Source organism: Sander vitreus, chromosome 11 (assembly GCF_031162955.1).
Source record: "Sander vitreus isolate 19-12246 chromosome 11, sanVit1, whole genome shotgun sequence".
NCBI lineage: Eukaryota > Metazoa > Chordata > Actinopteri > Perciformes > Percidae > Sander > Sander vitreus.
In genome coordinates this window covers 30629157-30653800 of record NC_135865.1, presented here as the reverse complement: position 1 = coordinate 30653800, position 24644 = coordinate 30629157, and the positions used below count along the sequence as shown (strand labels likewise).

The following is a 24644-nucleotide window of genomic DNA, read 5'->3' as shown; positions in this document are numbered from 1 at the left end:
TGGATAAAAGCGTCAGCTAAATGAAATGTAATGTAGTGTAAAGTGTTACTGCACCTTGAATTGTCTTGTTGCTCAAATGTGATCTTTGAATAAAGCTGCATTGCCTTGTCTTGCCTTACAGATCCACCAGATGAGCCTTGCAAGCTGAAGGTGGTGGACTCCACCAAGACGTCCATCACTTTGGGCTGGTTCAAGCCCGAATGGGACGGAGGCAGTGAGGTCATCAGCTACATGCTGGAGAAGCTTGTTGAGGGAGAGGAAAAATGGGCTATGATTACCTCTAAGGGAGAGGTCAAGACAACAGAATACACAGTTCACGACTTAAAACCAGACGTCAACTACTTCTTCAGAGTCACTGCTGTCAACTGTGCTGGCCCTGGAGAGCCGCTGGAGATGACCGAGCCTGTGCAAGCTAAGGATATCCTGGGTAAACTAATTACTGAGATTAAAATGTCAAGTGTGTTCAGTTTATGTTGCTGATAGGGGGAGGAATTACCAGAGGCCCCACAATATGATATTATCACGGTACTTTTGCACTTTTTTTGTACTGTACAATTTACACAGAAGTTTTCTGAGAATCTCTTTTATATCCAAGCTAAACTGGTATTGGAACTGAAATTTTCCTAACCTAATTGATATCGAATTTAGATGTTATCGAATCGGGAAATCGGTGGCGATACCTAGCCCTTCTATGCTGTATACATTTTTCACCCACCCTTAGTTGCTACTATGTAGCAGTCCCTGTGTGACCTTGTTTTTTTATGATTTTCACAGAGGAGGCCCAGGTTGACTCAGATGTGGCAATGAGAACTCACTACATCGTGAAGGCTGGCAAGGATGTGGAGCTGTCTGTTCCTCTGAAGGGCCGACCAGCTCCCAGTGCTTCATGGAGTAAGGGAGAAGAATGCATTGATCACGACCCAAAATATGAGTTCCACCACTCCGACACTACCACAGTCCTTGTTATGCGTGAGGTGACCAGGCTCGACACCGGAAAGTACACCGTGAAGATAGAGAATGGTGTGGGAGAGCCAAAGACGCTGACGCTGTCCGTGAAGGTCCAGGATACTCCAGCTCAGTGCAGGAACCTGGTCCTGAAGGAGGTGACACGTGGAAAGGTAATTCTCAGCTGGGAGCCTCCACTCCTCGATGGTGGTGCCGAGATCACAAACTACATTGTTGAAAAGAGGGACTCGTCCAAGAGATCCTACTCTGCAGTTACAAGCAAATGCACAGAAACAACTTACACCATCGAAGACCTCTCCGAGAAGACGTCCTTCTTCTTCCGCGTGTTAGCAGAGAATGAGAACGGTGTTGGTGATCCGTGTGAAACACTTGATCCTGTGAAGGCAACAGAGACTCCAGGACCGGTCAAGGAGGTTTCTATGAAGGATTCGTCCAAAACGTCTGTCACTCTGCAGTGGCTGAAGCCCGATTACGACGGGGGCAGCATTATCTCTGACTACGTCATTGAAAAGAAGCTCAAGGACGAGGAATGGTCAATGGGAGGAGCCAGCAGAACGTGTGAGTTTGAGGTCAAGAAACTCAAGGAGCACTCGGAAGTGTTCTTCAGAGTTGCCGCCAGGAATGAGAAGGGACGGGGAGACTTTGTTGAGATTGGGCCTATCAAGGTCATCGACTACATTATCACACCTGAGGCGAGCCTTGCAGAGTACCCGGATGGCCGCATCAACATTCGTCTGGGTCACAACGTGCACATCGAGCTGCCATATAAAGGTAAACCCAAACCTTCTATCCTGTGGCTAAAGGACAACCTGCCTCTGAAGGAGAGCGACCAAATCCGCTTCAAGAAGACAGAAAACAAAGCCACTCTGATGATTAAGAATGTCATAAAGGAGAACGAGGGTAAGTATACCCTGACACTTGACAATAAGGTCAACAGGAGATCCTTCCACATCCATGTGATCACACTCGGACCACCATCAAAGCCTGTTGGACCCATCCGTCTGGATGAAGTGAGAGCTGAGAGCATCATGATCTCCTGGGACGAACCTAATGATGATGGCGGTGGAGACATCACCTGCTACAGTGTAGAGAAGCGTGACACCTTGCAGTCAGACTGGAAAATGGCGTGCTCCAGTGTACAGAATACTGAGTTCAAGGTCCCCAACTTGATCAAGGGTGTCCAGTACCAGTTCAGAGTGTGCGCTGAGAACAGATACGGCGTCAGCGAGCCACTGGTTTCACAGTCGGTCATTGCCAAGCACCAGTTCAGGCCTCCAGGACCACCAGGCAAGCCTTTCGTGTTCAACGTCACAAACGATGGCATGACCATCCAATGGGAGCAGCCCATTTATGACGGCGGAACGCCCATTCAGGGCTTCCATGTGGAAAAGAGGGAAATGAATAGCATCATGTGGCAAAAGGTGAACACAGTGGTGGTCAAAGGAACAGAATACAGGATCCCAGAGCTCATTGAAGGCCTTGAGTACTCCTTCAGAGTCTACGCACAGAATGATGCTGGCTTCAGCCGAATGAGTGACGAGAGCAAGCCAACCATGGCTGTCAGTCCTGTTGGTGAGTGCAGATTCTGACCTTTCAGACATTATTTTGTTACTTTGTTACACTTCAAACTGCATGTTGGAATGATAATACATTTAGCAAACTCATTTATGTTCTAAAATCAGACTAGAATGAAAGCACTTAGTGATATTTTATAGTATTTTATAAATAAAATATCTCCATTAAATACACTTTACTGTAAAACAATCTCTATAAAATCAATTTTATTGTGAAAATATTTCTATAAAATACACTTTATTGTGAAAGGTCCATTGATAATATATGTAAGTTGATGTTTTAAAAAGACGCATCTCATGTCTTTCAGATCCTCCTGGCCAGCCCGACTACATCGATGTGACTAGTGACTCAGTGACACTGAAATGGGATGCACCTAAACGTGATGGTGGTAGCAAGATTACGAGCTACAGCATTGAGAAACGCCAAGGAAAAGGCCGCTGGTTTAAGGCCAACTTGACTGATGTACACGACTGCCAGTACGCTGTCACTGGGTTGGCAACAAATGAACGCTATGAGTTCAGAGTGACCGCAAGAAACGCCATTGGTGTCGTCAGTCCTCCCTCCAACTCCTCTGGCTTGATTGTGGTCAGAAGTGAGAACGGTGAGTAATGAAAGGCAAACACACGGAGGGCAGAGAAGTATGGAAGCAAATAAGAGACCTAAGTATTTGAATTTTAACAGCCACTGAATACGTTATATTAATATTTTTATTTGAAAAACCATGTATCTGGGGCGGCCTCTAGCTCACCCAGTGGGAGCGTGCACCCCATGTGGGCTGAGTCCTTTGCAGCGGCGCGGGTTCGAGTCCAACCTGCTGCCCTTTGCTGTGTGTTATCCCCCATCTCTCTCCCCCTTTCCTGTCTATCCACTGTCACCATCGAATAAAGGGAAAAAGCCCCAAAAAATAATCTTAGAAAAACCATGCATCTGAATGTATTTGTTTAAAAGTCACCTCTTTGAAATTAATATATGAAATTTCTTGATTTGTAATTTCAAAGGCTGAATTTGAAAAAAAAATATGATTCAGGTTGCTCATAAATCAATTGGTCAAATTCACATCCAAAAATTCCAGTTGAAACTTGGACAACTTACCAGAGCCCTGTCATTCTCCCTGGCAATCATCTTTAAGTTTCTGTTTTCGAACAGCTTTCTTGGGTCACATGACTATCAGACCGTGTTCCAGAATTCGGTTCAATTGCAGTCAAGCTCGATTGATTGAATTATTTTAACTTTAATTTTTGGATCTGTATGTATTCAGTAAGTATTCAGTGGCTGTTAAAATTCACATACTTATGTCTCTTATTTGCTTTCATAAAGAAGGTGGCTTGTGATAATATTAGCAGTTTGAATGTCAGGATGAGTAAATGATGAAGAGCAGTGCTTTTATTGACATTCAACGCTGAGTAAGTTTTAAGATACATCCTGTACTAATGCGTTCCCTTTTCCTATATACTAGCTTGTCCAAACATTGAGTTTGGCCCAGAGTACTTTGAGGGTTTGACAGTCAAGGCGGGAGACAACATCCGACTGAAGGCGACCATCACTGGACGCCCTGTTCCCAAGGTTGTCTGGTACAGAGATGGTGTTGAGGTTACCAAAAAGATGATGGACATTATCAACGTAGCTGGATCCAGCATGCTGTTTGTCAGAGATGCTGATCGTACACACAGCGGCCTCTACACTGTGGAGGCTACAAACGGATCTGGAAGCAGAAAGCAGGACATCCTTGTTCAAGTCCAAGGTATGCAGTTTTTGATTTTTATCTCTTTATAATATAGTGCAGTTGTTATCTTTACACCACTGCTTTTATTTATTTATGTTCTAACTTCAATGTTACACACCTTTGTGATGTAGACACACCTGGGGAGCCAGTAGGACCCATTACTTTCAGCAACATCTCCGAGGGTAAGTGCACTCTGTCCTGGAACCCACCGGAGAACGACGGCTGCTCAGAGATTTCGCATTACATCATTGAGAAGCGCGAGACTGCCAAGATCTCCTGGGCTTTGGTGTCTGACGAATGCCAGGAGTGCACTTTCAACGCGACCAAGCTTATCAAGACCAATGAGTACCAGTTCAGGGTCTCTGCTGTGAACAAGTTTGGAGTTGGCAGACCTGTGGAATCCAGCCCAATCATTGCACAGATGCAGTACAGTAAGTGAGATGTTGGAAAGGCTAAAGACAGTTCTTTATATTTTACAAACAGTTAACTAATATATCAAAATTGTTTCCCTCAGCTACTCCTGATTCTCCAGGCACTCCTGACGCTACCGATGTGACAGGAGATAGCATCACGCTGTCCTGGACTCCTCCAACATCTGATGGAGGAAACCCCATTCAATATTACATTCTGGAGAAACGAGAAAAGAAGACTGTCAAGTTCTACAAGGTGATCACCAAGAAGCCCATCATCGAATGTGCTCATAAGGTGCTCAACTTGACAGAGGATATGGAATACGAGTTCCGTGTCTTGGCCGTGAACGACGCCGGTGTTGGAGCTCCAAGCAACGTCTCTCTACCCATCAAAGCCGCCGAGCCAAAGGATATTCCTTGTGCTCCATCTGTGGTCTGTGTGTCTGACTCCACCAACACCTCTATCAGTTTGGAGTGGTCCAGGCCTGCGGAAGATGGAGGCATGGAGGTCCTAGGCTACATTATCGAGATGGTGAAGGGAGAAGCTACAGAATGGAAGGCCGTGAGGGAGGAGCTGGTGGCCGAAACAACTTACACAGTGACTGGTCTAGAGACAGGAGCTGAGTACAAGTTCCGTGTCGCAGCGGTTAATCACATCGGTAGAGGCGAGGAAAAGGAGATTTCAGAGCCAGCTCAGGCTGTGGACAGGCTAACACCGCCACAGGTGGATATCGATGCCAATTTCAAGCAAACACACATTGTCAAGCCTGGAGGTTCAGTGTGCTTGTGCGTCAACTTCAGAGGAAAGCCAATTCCCACTGCCACCTGGGTGAAGGAAGACGGAGAGCTGGGTGTTAGGTCTGAGATCATAACTACAGATGAGTACAGTTCTTTAAGCATTGAAAGCTGCTCAAGAAATGATACAGGCAAATACACGGTTAACCTGGAGAATTCTAGTGGCAGCAAAGCCGTTATGTTCAACGTAAAAGTGATGGACACTCCTGGGCCTCCACAAGGTGTCGCCTTCAAGGAGGTGTCCAGAGGCACGGTTACACTTATCTGGGAGCCTCCTTTGAATGATGGCGGAGCGCGAATTCAGCACTATATTGTCGAGAAGCGGGAGGCTAGCCGCCGCACTTGGCAGCAGTCTGGTGGCAATTGCAAGCAGCGTATCCTGAAGATCCAGGACCTGCTGGAGGGAGTGCCATACTTCTTCAGAGTCTCCGCCGAGAACCATCACGGCGTGGGCGAGGCATTTGAGCTGATCGAGCCTGTCATTGCCACCGCAGAGCCCGCATCTCCAAAGAGATTGGACATAGTGGACACCACAGATAGCTCTGTGACGCTGGGCTGGCTGAAACCAGAGCATGATGGCGGCAGCCGCATCCAGGGTTACTTCATCGAGGCTAAACCGAAGGGTACAGACAAATGGATAGTGGTTGGTAACACCACTAATCTTACATATGTGGTTGAAAAGCTCAACAAGGGCGATGAGTATGACTTCCGTGTCAAGGCAAAGAATGAATCTGGCTACAGCACGCCCAGGGAAACTCTGGCTCCCGCGCTGGTCAAAGAGCCTCACATCGAACCAGCTGCTGACCTCCGTGAGATCACTGACCAGCTTATCACATGCAGATCTGGCAGTATGTTCACCATCGATGTTCCCATCAGTGGTAGACCTGCTCCAAAGGTCTCCTGGAAGCTGGAAGAGATGAGGCTCAAGAACACAGACAGAGTCACCATCAAAACAACAAAGAACCGAACCAGCATCTCTGTCAAGGAGGCCATGAGAGGAGATGGCGGTAAATACTATATGACGCTGGAGAACGTGGCGGGAACAAAGACCTTCACTGTTGAAGTTAACGTCACAGGTAGACCCAGTCCTCCAGTCGGACCCATCGAAATCTCAAACATCACCTCCGAGTCCTGTGTTGTTAACTGGCAACCACCAGAGGATGATGGCGGTACAAAAATCACCAACTACATTGTGGAGAAGCGTGAGTCTGGCTCCACCGCCTGGCAACTGATCAACTCCAGCGTGAAGCGCACATCTCTCGATGTCGGTCACCTGACAAAGTACATGCAATACACATTCAGGGTCTCTGCCGAGAATATATTCGGTGTCAGCAAGTCCACTGAGTCTGAGACAATCGTCGCAGAGCATCCCTACAGTAAGTTGTACTCCTGAAACCTTTTAACTTGTTCACTTATTTAACATACGAAAAATAAAGAACAGATATGTATACGTTTTTAAGCATTTCTTAGACCAGTGATTCCCAACAGAGGCTACTTCTGCTCTTGCCTGGGGGTACATAGAAAGATTGTAGAGGAGCTGCACTAATTTGAAAAAAAGAAATTATTAATTATATTATTATATATTAAACATTATTTATTGGAAGAATATATCCACATATTAACAATTAGTCAGCTGTAACAACTGAACACTACATGTCTCAGTTATATAAAAGTGTGTGAAAATGTGTTAGCAAGTGAGCACAGAAGTCTAGCTAAAAGTAATAACAAAATTTTTCATCACAGCACCTCCTGGTCCACCAACAAGGCCCACGGTCTTCAACGTTACTGCTAACTCAATGACCCTGAAATGGGAGGAGCCCTACAATGATGGCGGAAGCAAGGTGACAGGCTACTGGATTGAGAAGAAGGAGAGGAACAATATCCTGTGGGTGAGGGATAACAACATTCCTTGCTTTGAGTGCTACTGCAAGATGGAAGGCCTGGTTGAAGGCCTGGAATACCAGTTCAGGGTGTATGCCATGAACAGCGGCGGGCTGAGCAAAGCCAGCGAGGCCTCCAAGGGAGCCATTGCTCAAAACCCAGTTGGTGAGTTTTGACACAGTTAAAGGGTAACTTCGGAGGGGGACCCTATTTTCCCATGCGTTGGTGTCTAAGTAACTGATGTGAAAACAAATCTTTGAAATTGGTTTCGAGAGAAGGCTGTAACCAACAGCCGTGAACCGGGCTGCAATGTAACCCTATAGGACAATTGCTTACCGTCAGTTTCCATCCACTAAAAGTGCTGTCTTTGCCACTGATGGCGATTTTGTGGCTGTTTCATGTTAAACTAAAATGATCTTACTCTTTAATCTGATCTGTAGGGATCCTTTCCATAATGTTGTCAGACACTTAGAATAATAATCTGAGTCTGTCAGCGGCAAAAACAGAACTTTTAGTTGACGCTAACTGCTGCTGAACATTAGTCCTGTAGGGTAACATTACAGCTTGGTTCTGGTTTAATCCTGGACCAGTTTCAGAGATTGTTGTTCCATCAGACACAAAAACATGGGAACATAGAGTCCAGGTTGCAGAAACTGAAGTTACTCATTAAGGATTACACTTTCCAGTGGCTTCATAGTTAATACTTGATTGCTTCAACATGTCTGATCTGTTTTTTAGATCCACCAAGTAAACCAGAAGTCACAAATGTTACAAGAAGCACCGTGTCCCTCAAATGGTCATCTCCACTGAACGATGGAGGCAGTCCGATCGTGGGCTACATCATTGAGCGTAAGCCGTACACTTTGACCGGCGAGGGCCGCTGGCTCAAGTGTAACTACACCAATGTGACCGACACTTTCTACACTGTCACTGCCCTGGGAGAGGGAGAGCCCTATGAGTTTAGAGTCATTGCCAAGAACGCCAACCAAGTCTTCAGCCTGCCCTCAGAGTCCACTGGCTCTGTACAGTGCAAGACTGACTTCGGTAAGATCTTTATCTGTGGTTGTGATTCCATACCACCAAAACATACTAGGGCTGTACAGGAAGTCGAATATAAATCAAATAGTAAAAACCAGTTGGAGTAGTTAGAAATGGCTTGAATGAATTGTTTCATAACCATGTTCCTTTTTTCCACCCAACAGAGCCTCCAAAGGCTACGCTGAACAGCAAACTCCTGTCTGAAACTGTCATGGTCAGAGCTGGTTCAGATCTGGTTCTGGACGCTGCAGTGGGAGGCAGGCCAGACCCCAAGGCTCACTGGGCGAAGGGCAACAGGGATCTGGAGTTGTGTGAAAAGTACCACCTGCAGTACACCCCCACCAGGGCCATGGCCATCATCAAGTTCTGTGACAGAGATGATACTGGAAAGTACATCCTCACAGTCAGGAACGTAAGCGGAACCAAGACTGCGGAGGTCAACGTCAAAGTTCTCGGTAAGTGAAAGTGCTCTGTTTTTCAGGCATTCAGTTTTATGCATTACAGATTACACTTGGGAGTGTTAATTTGTCGTGGTTATCCTAAGTGAATAACTATGAGCACACCTGTTTTTTTTCCCAGACACCCCCGGAATATGCGAAGGCAGCATTGAGATCAGCAAGATCACAGAGGAGTCGTGCACACTGAGCTGGAAGCCTCCTCTGGAGGACGGCGGTGACGAGGTTACCCACTATATTGTGGAGAGGCGCGACACCAACAGACTCACCTGGGTCATCATGCACGCTGAATGCAAGGAGCTGACCTGCGACATCACCGCGTTGTTCAAGAACACCGAGTACCTGTTCAGGGTCCGGGGCGTCAACAAGTACGGAGCTGGAGTCTACCTGCAGTCAGAGCCCATGATCGCCAGAAACACTTTCAGTAAGTAAAACAGTCCGATTATTGTGAATAATATTCCAAAAATATCTGAGGCCAGAAAGATCCTGCTCTTTTAATGTGAAACAAGGATCCCACTAAGATGAAATCTAGACAAATCTGCCTGAGACCAAACCTAGTCGGACTTAATTAGACTTAAAACAAATATTCATAACCTCTAACTCTGGATTTCCTTTTCTTTCCTCCAGCTGTGCCATCTCCACCTGGCACTCCAGAGATCCTGGTGTCAGGAAAGGACTTTGCCACCATCGAGTGGCTGAAGCCAGAAAGCGATGGCGGCAGCCCTCTGATCCACTACCTGGTGGAGAGGCACGAGAGAAAGAGCGCCCGATGGGTGAAGGTGAACAGGGACGGAGCTCACCTGGACACCATGCTAAAGGTTTCCGGTTTAACCGAAGGCAACATCTACCAGTTCAGAGTGACAGCCATTAACAAGGCTGGAGAGAGCGAACCCAGCGAGGTTTCTCTGTATGTCATCTGCAGACCGCCGAAATGTAAGTCAAGTTTGTTCAAGTCAAAATGCATAACATTAAATGCAACTGAAGATCTGATGAGTGATCTTAAATGTTTAAATCTGGTCTTTATAGATCTGACTTTTGTGACATGACTTAGGGGAAACCATGTCTATTTACATATCAGTAAATCCTGTCTAGATATCAAAGATCTATTGATTTGTATTCCTGTATTGTCTCCTCTCAGGCACCCCTAGTTCTCCTTCTATCCCTCGTATCACCGACACCCACGCTGACAGCATCAGTCTGGCCTGGTCGCGCCCTGTGGAGGACGGAGGCGCTGATGTGATGGGCTACATCCTGGAGATGCAGGAAGCCGGTGCAGAGGAATGGAAGAAGGTCCACGAAAAGACCCTGCGTGCTGCAGAGCATGTGGTGACTGGACTTTCTGCAGGCAAGAAATACTGCTTCAGAGTGGCTGGCGTCAACATTAACGGTACTGGAGACTTCAGTGAACCGTGTGCTGAGACGGAGCCAGTGGAGAGAATCGGTAAGTCACCCTGAAAAGCACGGAGGAATTGCAAATACCTGAGTTTAACAATTGCGATGTGTTGCAATTCATGCAAATTTGGCAGAAAATGCAGTTTCCTGCTCTTTTCTGTTTCTTATCATATCAAACTGAATATATTTGGGTTTTGGATTAAAAAAACAAGACAATTGAAGACATTAAATTCAAATTTCAGAAACTGGGATGGACATTTTTCACTATTTTATAGAATAAAACGATTACTCAAGAAAATAATTGGCAGATTAATCAATAATGAAATTAATCATTGCAACCCTACAAGTCTTTGATGATGGTGTTACATTTAAATTCCCAACATTGCAAGTCATGTATTAATAATCTCTCACACAGAAACTCCTGACTTTGAGCTCCACGATGACCTGAAGAAGACCATCTGCCTGCGTGCCGGTGGATCCCTCCGCCTGTTCGTGAACATCACCGGTCGTCCCGCTCCTGCCATCACTTGGAGCAAGCCTGGTGTCGACCTCCACAACAGAGGCTTCATTGAAGTCACCAAGTCATCCACCCAACTCATCATCGACCGGGTCCACCGCTACGACGCTGGCAAATACACCCTGGTGGCCGAGAATTCTGCCGGGAAACAGGAAGTCAACATTCTGGTCAAGGTCTACGGTAAGATGATGATGTCCGAGAAGTGAATTGAAATATATGACATTTTCCATAGGGCACTCATAGGGCATAAATAATGTTTTCAACTGTGACCTTTATTAGAACATTTATTTTTCCATTTATTGTATCCTACCATTGTATATGCCCCCTTGTGGTTGGCTAATGGAGTTGTTGACAGGGATTTTGAGATGATCCCTTGATTTTATTGGCTCTGAGGGTTTGATACTGATGTCCATCATCCAAATTGGCCTGTGGATTCCCGAGACATCCGCCTGAGCTTAAAATGTCTGAATTCTGTCTGAGCTGCTATTCATTGTAACTAAATCTGCTCAACAAACCAAACTTCATTTGATACAGTAGCTTTAGAAAATGTTATATTTTAACCAAATATATTTGTATTGTTAGATACTCCTGGACCAACTGGAGCAATCCAGCTCAAGGAGCTGACCAAGGAGTCCGCAACCATTTCCTGGGAAGCCCCAACCGTGGACGGCGGTGCTCCAGTCAACAACTACATCATCGAGAGGCGCGAGGCGTCCATGAGAGCCTACAAGACCGTCACCTCCAAGTGCAGTAAGACGTCTTACAAGATTGATGGCCTGATGGAGGGCATGCTGTACTACTTCCGGGTCCTCCCTGAGAACATCTATGGTATCGGCGAGCCCTGCGAGACTCCAGACGTCATCCTGGTTTGCGAGGTGCCTCTGCCACCATACAAGCTGGAGATGATCGACGTCACCAAGAGCACCGTCACGCTGGGCTGGGAGAAGCCCGAGCACGATGGCGGCAGCAGACTGACAGGCTACGTCATTGAAGCCTGCAAGTTTGGCACTGACAAGTGGATGAAGGTGGCCACACTGAAGACCACTGACTTCGAGCATACCATTGAGAAGCTGAATGAGGGCGAGCAGTACTTGTTCAGAATCAAAGCAGTTAACAGCAGAGGAGCCAGCGAGCCCAAAGAGCTCGTTACTGCCATCACTGTACTGGAACAGAGAGGTAACAGACACACAAAGGTTTACTACCTGCAGTCACACATCACGTGTTTTTAAAATATTATAAGCAAAAGCATGTAACTAAGGGTGTTTAACACAGAAAAAAGGAGAAAAATCCAAGTGGACCAAAAAAACGTTGCCGCTTGTTTGGCCCGCTTATGGTGCACATAGAAGTGCAATTGCTGCATTAACACCTGCCAAAAAAAAGATGTAAAGTTAAAAATGAAATTAAGAAAACTTTTCTTGGCTCCTGGAATCTGTGCATGTTATAGATTTTCTGTCCAGAAGTAACATTTGGCAGCTCAGTTCACGATCTCTTTCCCAGCAGTTGATGTTAACTGTATTTAAATGTTTTTTTTATCTCTGTTTTTCCTTTCCAGTGATGCCTGTAGTGGACTTCTCCAGTATTCCTCAGAAGGTGGTGAATGTCCTGGCCGGAAAGACTCTGGATTTGGACCTGCCCATCGTCGGCAGGCCTCCTCCTGTCTGCTCCTGGTACTTCAGCGATAATAAGATGAAAAACACAGACCGCATCAAGATCAAGAGTACTGGCAAGTTCTCCAAACTGACCGTGTCAGACACCACTATCGACGACTCTGGTGACTACAGCCTGGAGGTGAAGAACACCATCGGTGTAATCACCGAGATCATCAAAGTCGTCATCCTCTGTAAGGAACCACCACTCATTAATTTAACTTATTAACTAAACTTAACTAACTTAACTAAATGTGTTTCATTGTGTGTTGGTGATGCTTATCAAGAGCAGGTTAAAGTCAAGTTGATGTATTTCTTAATTGACAATATAACTACAATTAATACTGAGTATTGTATTAACATCTGTGCAATCACGTTGACTGTAACCATTAATTCTGTTAGAAGAAAGGTCCAAGGAACTCTTCTGGCAAAAACTTAAAAAGCCTTTACTTAGATGGCTATTTCATATTTAGAGCTGCAGAGATTAATCGATTAGTTATCAGCCTTAAATAAATCACCAACTATTTTGATAATTGATTTGAGTCATTTTTTTTATGAAAAAACAGTAAAACCTTTGATTGCAGCTTGTTAAATGTGAATATTTTGTAGTTTCTTCACTCCTCTGTGACAGTATATTGAATATGTTTGCGCTGTGGACTAAACAAGACATTTGAGGACGTTATGTCCTCAAATGGGCTTGGGCTTTTTGGGAAACACTGATCCACATTTTACAACTAAGCGATCGAGAAATCGAGAAACTAATCGGCAGAAAATAATCGACAGTGAAAATAATCGTTAGGTGCAGCCCTCTAGCCATCTTAATAAATACTTTTTAACTTTTTGCCAGAAGACCAGAAGCATAAATACTTTTGTGTTACCTTCCAAAGAGCACCTTCATTATTTGTTTAAACTTCTGAGCACTCCAAACCTTTTCTCGTCCATTAATTCTGTTAATCCCCTTTTCACCAGCTAAACCTGATGAACCAATGGGACCCATCAGGTTTGATGAGATCGATGCTACCACTGTCACCTGCAGCTGGGATCCTCCAGCCAGAGATGGCGGAGCTCCCATCACTGGCTACGCGGTGGAGCAGCGTGATGCTCACAGACCCGGCTGGGTGCCCGTCTGCGACTCTGTTAGCCGACCAACCTTCAAGTTTGAGAACCTCATTGAGGGAGATGAGTACGTCTTCCGTGCAGCTGCCATTAATAACTACGGCACTGGAGAGTTCCTGCAGTCTGAGATCGTCACCTGCAAGAGCTTGACAAGTAAGACTTCTTCATTTTTTTAAGGTTACACATTTAGCCGATATTATTATGTGATTAGAAGTGTAATAACGTGTTTACCCTCCCCCATAGATGTGCCTGGACCTCCTGGTCGTCCAACAATCTTTGATGTTTCTCGTGACGGCATGACCGTGGCCTGGAACCCGCCAGAAGAAGACGGTGGCCTTGAGGTTTCTGGATACATTATCGAGCGTAAAGAAGTAAGGTCTGACAGATGGGTGCGTGCCAACAAGAATCCCATCACCATGACCAGATACAGGTCGACAGATCTGATCGAGGGCCTGGAGTACGAACACAGAATCACTGCCATCAATGCCAGAGGAATGAGCAAACCAAGTCTGCTGTCCAAACCTGCGGTGGCAACTGATCCCATCGGTAAGAGAATAGTTTGAAAGAAAGCCTTGTTGCCTTGTCAGGCCCCGAGCACTGACGACTGCAAGGACCCTATTGAAACTGAGGTGCAAAGAATCACATTTTTGAGGGGCTTAAGTTGTTATAAAACTGACCAAAATTTGCTCATACATTAGAACTTGTTTAACTGAAAAAAACTGGTTTGATATTGTATGAGTCTTATGCATTGATTTGGCAACATGGCCCCTAAGCTTTAGTTTTCATGAAACAATGCGCCCTGGCTTGGAACCCATTTTGGTTACTTAGATTTTTAGAACTGAGGTGGGGTGGTATCTAAAGTCTTAAAAGTGCAAGCACAGACTCATCTTTTGTAGATGCAGCTGCTAAAAACACTGACATGTTTCTCTTCCCTGCTTAGATCCACCTGGCTGTCCTCAGAACCCGAGGATCACCGATACCACAAAATCCTCTGTGTCGCTGGCTTGGAGTCCTCCCGACGAGGAGGGAGACGCAAGGGTGGATGGCTACCTGATAGAGATGCAGAAGGTGGGCACCATGGCCTGGATCAAGTGCAACACCACACCGTCTCTGATCTGCGAGTATACGCTGACCAAAATGCCACAAGGAGAGGAGTTCAAATTCCGTGTGATGGCCTGCAATGCCGGCGGCTCCGGAGAGCCTGCTGAAGTGCCTGGAACTGTCAGTGTGACTGAGATGCTTGGTAAGGACACAGAGGTTACTTTAACTATACCTGCAGCAAGATCATGTGTTGTGATGTAAGGATCTATGGTGAATGGGTTAAAAATGGATATAAAGGTGTAAAGATTCCAACCGGTTGAGATAAAGAATTAACGGCGATGCAGTTTTTTAACGCCCTAGGGTGTAATCTACTTTAGATTTCACTTGTTTGACTTCAGACGTCACAACATCTTCTTAGTTTATTTATTTGAAGAGATTTCTTTTTATTTCTTTAATTATTTTGATGTGGGATTTGATTTTAAACATCTATTTTTGTTATACAAGATATAAGTGTCACTTTTGATAGGACACATCTTTTGTTTTGCACAGTTTATAGAAATAATTGAATATTTTTTACTAATTTGTCAGCAGCTAATTCGGTTAAAAAAAATCCAGAGAAAACCGTATTGTCAACTTAAAATCTTGATTGTATCAATTTGTAAATTGATACAATCAAGATTATCAAGAAAATCGTTACATCCCTACCTGTGTGTATTTGTTTAAACTGAATAAAACTAACTTTTGTAACTCTGTTCTCCAGAACCTCCTGACTATGAACTGGAGCTGAAATACAAAGACGTGTACGTGGTACGACAAGGAGGCGTGGTTAGACTCTCCTTGCCCATCAAGGGTAAACCTCACCCAACCTGCACGTGGTCGAAGGACACCGGTGCAATCTCCGCCGCGGCCATGATCGCATCCACGGAGGACGCCAGCGAGTTGGTGATCAAAGGAGCCGAGAGAAGTGACTCTGGAGTGTACGACCTCCTGCTGGAGAACAGGGTTGGCAAGAAGAAGGCCCAGATCAAGGTGAAGGTCATCGGCCGCCCAAGCGCTCCAGAAGGACCACTGGTCTTTGAGGAGATCCAGGCCAACTCTGTCAAGGTGTCCTGGAAGACGCCCACAGATGACTGTGGCTCGGAGATCCTGGGTTACATCGTAGAAAGACGTGAGGCGGCCAGAAACGCCTGGTACACTGTGGATTCGAGAGTGACGGACACTCAGCTGCTTGTCAAGGGCCTGAGGGAGGGAACAGAGTACTACTTCAAGGTCACCGCTGAAAACTCCTTCGGTATCAGCGCCTCTCTGAAATCAGAGCAGCCACTGGTGCCGAAGACTCCTCTCTGTAAGTATTCCTCTTCTTCAGTCTAAAGCGTATATATATATATATATATATACACATATATATATATATAAGTAGATACCACCTTCGGCTTGTGAGATGCGTCTCTGTCACCGCCATCTTGATACAGGCATCTGAACAATTCTGACCATAAAGACTCGAAAAGATGTAAAAGAAATACCAAACTAAGCAACATGGAATAACAATATTTTACTTTTACAAACGTTAACTATCAATTATTTTCATTTGCAAATAATCTGCTGATTATTTTCTCGATTAATCATTTGGTCTATAAAAAGTCAGAAAAAAGTGAAAATGTCCATCCTAGTTGCACTTTGGTTTGTCAGTCAAAACCCAGCTTTTTTTTTAAAAAAAGACTGGGTGGCCCCAGTCTTTTTTTAAACCAAATACCCTGGATCATAAATAAATACATGTCTGGCATTTGTAGCAAAGCTAAACGGTTGGAAATTCAGCTATAAATTATGATTTTAGCTGTGCCATGATAGACACATGCATTAGAAGGTGCAGCGTTTCTGTACCAAAATGGCTACCGCGTCGACGCATCGCTCCAATAAACAACAGCGGCCAATGCGATATCTACGTAGTCTCAAGTGTCTTTGAACAGTGTGATACCATTTAGTAATGACTCCAAAAATCTGCATTTTCAAGGTCCCCCTGAGCCTTCAAGCACCCCACCAGAGATCATGGACGTCACCAAGAGCTCCGTAGCATTGGCCTGGTCCAGACCAAAGTTCGACGGGGGTTCTACCATCACCGGCTACTTTGTTGAGTACAAGCTGGTGTCCGCTGAGACGTGGTCCCGCTACCAGACCAAGATTGCCTCCACCATGTTTACTCTGCCTGGACTCACCCCTGACGCAGAATACCAGTTCCGCATCGTTGCTGTCAACAGCATTGGCGAGAGCGAGGCTGGTCCTGTGTCTGACCTGGTCACATGCAAGGATCCATTCGGTGAGTCTCCACTTTCTTACAATTAATAGCACCTTAATAATTATAGTTGATGGAATTATAATGGCCATAGGACAATCAGTGAATAACATTTCCCAGTAAACTCAACTGAAATCTTCCTAATCAGTTGATCAAGCCTGAATAAAAAAAGACACAAAACAACGTGATTGTTTATTGAGTTGTTTTTTGTTTATTTTCTTCCAGACAAGCCAAGTCAACCAGGCGAGATTGACACAGTGAATGTGACAAAGAATGCCATCGCCATACGCTGGCAAGCTCCAGAGTGCGATGGTGGAAAGCCGGTCCTGGGCTACTGGGTGGAGTACAGGAAGTCCATCGAGAGCACCTGGAAGAAGTCCAACAAACAGAGACTGAAGGAGAAGGTGTTCACCATGCCTGGCCTGGCAGAGGCCACTGAGTACGAGTTCAGAGTGTTTGCTGAGAACGAGACTGGTATGAGTCGACCTCGTAGGACCGCCACGTGCATCAAGACCAAACTGAGTGGTGAGTAAACCAAAATATACCTTGGAGAAATTAGTTGTAAGCATTTACCCAACTTGTTTTTCCAGAGCAACTTTACTTTGGGACATTACTAAACGTAATACATGCGTTTCCTAAATATAAATTATTGTTTTGTATGTACAGTTGAAACTGAACCAGGCCTGAGAAAGGAAATGGATGAAGTAACTGTCAAGCTTGGCCAGCCTGCTGTCATGAAGTGCCAGATTATTGGTAGACCCATCCCTGACATCAAGTGGTATCATGCCGGCAAGGAGATTGTTGAGTCTCGCAAGTACGAAATGAGCTCTGATGGCCGCAACCACTCCCTGTCCATCATGACGGATCAACAGGAGGATGAGGGAGAGTACACCTGTAAGGGAATCAATGACGCCGGAGAAGCAGAGACCACAGGCGTTCTGGTATTGGAGGCCCCTGCGTCCTTCAATCCAGACTACCCGCTGAAGGAAACCTACTACGCCGGCCTGGGATCCACTCTGCGCATCCATGCTGTCTACATTGGCCGTCCTGAGCCAAAGATCATGTGGCTGCACGGGGCAAAGACCCTTGAAAACACAGAGGACCTCAGCATTGAGACCACAGAGCACTACACGCACCTGGTGATAAAGAACGTGCAGCGCAGACTCAACGGAGGCAAATACAGGATCAGACTGCACAACCACTTTGGCAGGTCTGAAGCTGCATTCAACGTTGAGATTTATGGTAAGTTCATGTTCATTCACTGCAGTGAGTGCATAGTGATCAGGTGATAGTATTGGATTCGTAATGCATTTGTAATTCCTTCCTGTGTTTCCAGACAAACCTGATATACCTCAGGGCCCGATTGTGCTGGAAGCCCTCCTGAAGAACTCTGTCATCATCAGCTGGAAGGTTCCCAAAGATGATGGAGGCTGCATGATCACCAACTACATTGTGGAGAAGCGTGAGGACAAGGAGGGCACTGAGTGGGAACTGGTGTCATCATCCGTCAATGGCATATCTTGCCGTGTGCCCAACCTCATTGACAGTGCCGGATACTTCTTCCGTGTGTATGCCCAGAATCGCTATGGCAACAGCGAACCACTGGAGCTCACTTCCCCTATCCTTATCAAGAGCCAAATGGGTAAGATTAATCTATGTTTCAAAATATCTAATAAATCAATTTACAATTTACGTGTGAAGAGAAGTACATTACAAATGTTCTAGCAAGTTTCTGATTTTTATATTCCTGTCCACAGAGAAACCATCACCTCCTCTGTCGCCAGTTGTTTCTGGAATCACCAAGGACTCCTGCGTGGTTTCCTGGAAGCCTCCACTCAGCGACGGTGGCTCCAAGATCAAGTGCTATTGCCTTGAGAAAAAGCAAAAGAAGGACAAGAAGGAATGGGGTGAATGGACTCCGGTGACCAAGGATGAGATCAAACAGACGGTGTTCTCCGTCAAGCGTCTGACCGAGGGTCTCGAGTGTATCTTCCGTGTGAAGTGCGAGAACCTCGGGGGACAGAGCGACTACAGCGATGAGACGGCTCCCATCGTTCCAGCCACAGCCGTCGATATCCGTGCTCCGGCCTTCAAGGAAGAACTGAGGAACATGAGCGTCAAATACAAGAGCAATGCTACCCTGGTCTGCAAGATCACAGGGCAGCCCAAGCCTGTGATTAAATGGTTCAGACGAGGAAAGGAAGTCCACTCTGATGGAAAGAAGATCAAGATACAGGAATTCAAGGGAGGTTACCACCAGCTGGTCATCACCGAGGCTGATGAGGAAGACTCCACTGTGTACCAGATCAGGGCCACCAACCAAGGAGGCTCCATCTGTGCAACCATCTCTCTGGATGTTGAAGGTAAGCTCACACAGACCCACATTTTCTATTGTATTGTAAACCTGCATTGCAAACATATTAAACTATTTTTTTTAAAATTCAACAAAAACATGACATCTCACTTAAACAATTTCTCTCATTTCTAGTCCCTGCCAAGATCAACCTGCCAAAGAACCTGAAGGACAAGGAAGCCATCCCTGCCCTGCGTGGAGAAGTAGTCAATATCAAGATTCCTTTCATTGGAAAACCAGATCCTGTCATCACATGGCAGAAGGGACAAGATCTTATCGACAGCAATGGCCACTACCAGGTCATCGTCACTAGATCGTTCACTTCTTTGGTGTTCACCAATGGAGTGGAGAAGAAGGATGCTGGTTTCTACATCGTCTGTGCCAAGAACAGATTTGGCATCGATCAGCAGACAGTTGAGCTGGATGTAGCTGATGTTCCTGATCCTCCACGTGGTATCAAAGCCACTGACGTCTCCCGAGACTCAGTCACACTGAACTGGGTGGCCCCAGCAAATGATGGAGGTAGCAGGGTCATCAACTACATAATCGAGAAGTGCCCGACCACTGCTGAGAGGTGGGAGCGTGTTGTCCAGTCCCGTGACACCCACTACACTGTTACCAATCTTTTCGGAGGAACCAGCTACCAGTTCAGAGTCATCGCTGAGAACAAGTTTGGACAGAGTGCTCCATCGGAGACCAGTGGACCTGTGATGACTAAGGAGGACAAATCAAGAGTTCTGCTCTATGACAGGGAGGTTGACGATACTGGACGTGTCCCCAAGGGCAAGGTTCACTCCGAAGCCAAGAATATGCACAACAAATACGCCATTGCAGAGGAATTGGGCAGAGGTCAGTTTGGCATTGTCCACCGCTGTGTTAGCATCAGCTCTGAGAAGACCTACATGGCTAAATATGTCAAGGTGAGAGGCGCTGATCAAGCAATAATCAAGAAGGAAATTGCGACACTGAATCTCGCCAAACATACCAACTTCTTGCTCCTCCATGAGTCTTTCGACAGCCCAGAGGAGTTGGTGATGATCTATGACTTTATCTCTGGCTCTGACATCTTTGAGCGCCTCAGCACAGCCGAGTTTGAGCTCAATGAGCATGAGATTATCAACTACATAAGGCAGATTTGCTCAGCTCTTGAGTTCCTGCATGAAGAGAGCTACGGACACTTTGATATCAGACCTGAGAACATTGTGTACACAACTAGAACCAGCTCTAATGTGAAGATTATTGAGTTGGGCCAGGCCAGACATCTGACTCCTGGAGACCAAATTAAGGTCCAGTACACCACTGCCGAGTATGCTGCGCCTGAGATCCACCAGTGTGATATGGTTAGCAGTGTCACAGACATGTGGTCAGTTGGTGTCCTTGCCTATGTCCTCCTCAGTGGATTAAATCCATTCACCGCTGAAACCAACCAACAGATGATTGACAACATCTCCAGTGCAGCTTACAGCTATGACGACGAGTCCTTCAAGCAGGTCAGCGTTGAGGCGTTGGACTTCACAGACCGCCTGATGACAAAGGAACGTAAGCATCGTATGACTGCAGCTGAGGCTCTGGCACATCCTTGGCTGACCAAGCCTGCAGAGGAGATCAGCACCAGAGCGATCCAAACCGGCAGGCATAAGAGATACTACCAGGCAATGGTAAAGAAAGAGTGGAAGACTGTTGTCTCCGCAGCTCGTGTGGCCAGCGGCGGCTCCATCAGATCCCAGCGTGGCGTCTTTGTCGCCAAGGTGAAGATCGCTCCATTTGAACACGGTCCTGTTGGAGGCCAAATTGGCCACCATGTGGTGAACGAGGGAGACAACGTGAAGTTCACCTGCAACATTGAGAACTATGACAGCACAACTGAGGTGACGTGGTACTGTGGCGTCAGGCAACTTGAAGCTGGTGACAAATATGAAATTGAGTACGAAGATGGCCTGGCTGTGATCACCATCAACAAGGTCACTAGAGCAGATGACGGCACGTACAGATGCAAGGTTGTGAACGAGTATGGTGAGGATAGTGCCTACGCAGAGCTGTTTATCAATGGTGTTAGATCTTACCGCGACTTCTTCACCACTCGCGTGGTCAAGAAAACAAAGCGCAGAGTCGACACTGCCAGAATGCTTCAGAAGCCACCAGAGTTCACCCTTCCTCTGACAAACCGTACAGCCTACATTGGCGAGGATGTGCGCTTTAGCGTAACCATCACCGTTCACCCGGAGCCTCGTGTCGTTTGGCACAAATCAGGACAGAAGCTCATCCCTGGATTTGACGACAAGAAATACAGCTTCATCAGCGACAAGGGCCTGTACCAGCTGATTATACACAAACTTGACGACGAGGATGATGCAGAGTACAGCGTTGTGGCCCGTAACAGGTACGGGGATGACAGCTGCAAGGCTCGTCTTACTGTTGTTCCTCGACCTAAACCAGCAGACCTCACCCTGAGGCCCATGTTCAAACGCCTGCTTGCAAATGTCGAGTGCAGAGAGGGCCAGAACGTGCGCTTTGAGATCAGAGTATCAGGACATCCAACACTGAAGTGGGAGAAGGATGCCCAGCCTTTAGCCTTTGGACCATCTATTGAGGTGGTCCACGAGGGTCTGGATTACTACATCCTCCATGTGAGAGACACTCTGCCTGAGGACTCTGGTATATACAGAGTTACTGCCACCAACTCTGCTGGTTCTGCCAGTTGCCAGGCCACGCTCAAAGTAGAACGTTCCACTCATGTAAAGAAGGATTATGAACCGAGCGAAAAGGAGAAGAAAGAGATAGCTGGGAAGGAGGAAATGGACAAGAAGGTGAGGCTGTCTCAAATTATGGCCGGCACTGTGTTTACACCTCTACCACCCGCAGCAATTCAAGCTGTCAGGGAGGCAGCCACCATGTTCAAACCTGCTGTGACGACTAAGAAGGGTGAGAAGACTGAGGCTGAGATTCAGAAAGAAAAGGAGGAGAGGAAGAAGCGCGCGGATGAGAAGAGGCTGCGTATGCCCTACGACGTCCCCGCTCCTCGTGTCGTTAACCCAGCTGCTCTTGAGGAGGACCCGGAAATTAAACACTTCCAGCCGCTCTCCGACATGAAATGGTACAAAGTCCTGCGGGATCAGTACGAGTTCCCTGAGCCTATGGATAAAATCAAGCAGAAGAGGATGAAACGTATTCGCCTCTCCAGATGGGAGCAGTTCTACGAGGTGCCAATCAGGATCAAGGACCAGTACAAGCCTAAGTGGAAAATCCCAACCATGACTCAGGATGACTTGGAGACTGTGAGGCCTGCAAGGCACCGCACACCTTCCCCTGAGATGGAGGCCTACCACAGGATCAGGAGGAGGTCCTTGGGTGATCTGTCGGACGAGGAGCTACTGCTGCCTGTGAATGAGTACCTGTCTATGAAGAGAACAGAGGAGGAAAGGCTTCGTCTGGAGGAAGAGCTGGAGCTTGGTTACTCTGCTTCTCCACCCAGCTTTAGCCCAGTTCGCTTCGAACTGTCTGCCCTGCGTCCCTCATCTCCCAAAAGAGTCTACACTGATGACGAAGAGGGAGAAGAAATCCGCAGATACGACTCCTACCGAATTCCATCTAAATACGAGGCTGGCCCGAGTTTCGTTGACCTCCGCCAGCGTCACGACAAAGCCACATACAAAGCCCCGAGACAGAAGCAGAGGGTGTACGAAGAGAAAGAAGATCACGAGCTGCTGCGCCCACACACAACTGTTCAGAGAATGTCCACTTACAAGAGTGAACTCAAGCGCATGGAGTTTGAGGAGAAGACTCGAGTCTCCAAAAGGGAAACAACTGTCTCTGTTGCAACAGTTTCTGAGAGCGTTGAATCTGAGCACCTGACTGCTTTCTCCTCAGAATATATTCCTAAACCGATCAAGAAGCTCCCAACGTCTGAACCTTTGAGGAGATCTACCCCAGAAAGAGCTGCCAAGACTGAAATGACCTTCCCTAAAGTTGACTTTGCTTCCAGGTATGAGGAGAGAAAGCAAGCTCTGAGATCAGAGAGAAGATCAATGGAGAGGAAGATCGAGGTGGTGACACAGGCTCCCTTCAGCCTTGACCACGCTCCACGTATTACCATCAGGATGCGATCTCACCGTGTACCGTATGGCTGCAGCACAAAGTTCACCATGAATGTCCAGGCCAAACCTGAGCCTGAGGTCAAATGGTTCCACAATGGAAAAGAGATTTCTCAGACGAGCAAATACTACATGACCAACATCAGTGGGGTTCTTACTCTCAAGATCACCAACTGTGTGACGGAAGATTCTGGCACTTACCGCGTGGTCTGCAAGAACGCCAAAGGAGAGACTTCTGACTATGCCACATTGGATGTAGCAGGAGAAGAATTTGCTGCCTACTCCTCACTCCGCAAAGATGAGGAGCCTCCATCTGCCCAGCTGCCAGAAATGACAAAAACAGAGGTGTATCACGTCTCCTCCTCTAGAACAACAGTAAAGGAAAGTGTGACTGAAACTGTGAAAGAGACCACCATTGTTTCTGAGAAGAAAAAGGAGAAGCAAAGTGTTCCTGCCAAGATCCTGACCAAACCAATGTCCCTGACTGTAGAGGAGGGAGACAACGCCAGGTTTGAGTCTGATGTGGATGGTGAACCGTCGCCTTCTGTGACATGGCTGCGTGAAGGACAAGCTATTTGTTCCTCTGCCCGTCACCACGTCGTCTTTACTCAGTACAACTCCTCCTTCGAGATCTCTGCTGTTGAGATGTCGGATGGAGGCAGCTACACTCTGCGGGTAGAAAACGCCGGAGGCAAACAAGAAGCCCACTTCACTCTGACAATCCGCAAGTCTGAGTCCAAGGAGAAAGTAGTCACCAGAATCACCTCCCCAGAGGCCAAGTCCCCTGAGCCAATCAAGTCACCTCAGGGAATCAAGTCCCCTGAGCCAATCAAATCTCCTCAGAGAGTCAAGTCCCCTGAGCCAATCAAATCTCCTCAGAGAGTCAAGTCCCCTGAGCCAATCAAATCTCCTCAGAGAGTCAAGTCCCCTGAGCCAATCAAGTCACCTCAGGGAATCAAGTCCCCTGAGCCAATCAAGTCACCTCAGGGAATCAAGTCTCCTGAGCCAATCAAGTCACCTCAGAGAGTCAAGTCCCCTGAGCCAATCAAGTCACCTCAGAGAGTAAAGTCTCCTGTCTCACCAAAATCTCCAACACCAAAGTCCCCTACTCCCAAATCCCCAACTCCATCTGCGAAAGAATTATAGAAAGTAAAGTCGACAACCTGCACAGTTACTGTACAAGGTAAGACAACTAGTTACACCTGCTTGTGGAAGTCCTTCATTCATTTGCAGCTGAAAGCATTTAAACTGTTTCCTAGCATAAACTCTTGCAATTTATATCTGTTTTAGGCTCCAAAACAAAAGCTGAACTGACTCTAAGGGCCAACATCTCTGAGGCTTCTTGATGAAGGAGG

General features: G+C 46.5%; 1 protein-coding gene across 1 annotated transcript in view; it reads left to right on the top strand.

The window, feature by feature from the left end:
- Window positions 1-24435, top strand: part of LOC144525886 (titin-like) — a 263814-nt gene extending 239379 nt beyond the window's left edge. Inside the window, 26 exon segments of the mRNA XM_078262949.1 lie at window positions 122-427; window positions 775-2538; window positions 2849-3142; window positions 3998-4282; window positions 4396-4695; window positions 4779-6845; window positions 7213-7515; window positions 8089-8394; window positions 8553-8843; window positions 8968-9267; window positions 9471-9776; window positions 9982-10284; window positions 10651-10932; window positions 11335-11928; window positions 12305-12592; window positions 13368-13667; window positions 13758-14060; window positions 14455-14757; window positions 15316-15900; window positions 16567-16869; window positions 17071-17370; window positions 17512-18087; window positions 18182-18487; window positions 18603-19208; window positions 19334-24036; window positions 24115-24435. Of these exon segments, the coding sequence (XP_078119075.1) occupies window positions 122-427; window positions 775-2538; window positions 2849-3142; window positions 3998-4282; window positions 4396-4695; window positions 4779-6845; window positions 7213-7515; window positions 8089-8394; window positions 8553-8843; window positions 8968-9267; window positions 9471-9776; window positions 9982-10284; window positions 10651-10932; window positions 11335-11928; window positions 12305-12592; window positions 13368-13667; window positions 13758-14060; window positions 14455-14757; window positions 15316-15900; window positions 16567-16869; window positions 17071-17370; window positions 17512-18087; window positions 18182-18487; window positions 18603-19208; window positions 19334-24036; window positions 24115-24435 (16595 nt within the window).
- Window positions 24436-24644: the final 209 nt, after the last annotated feature.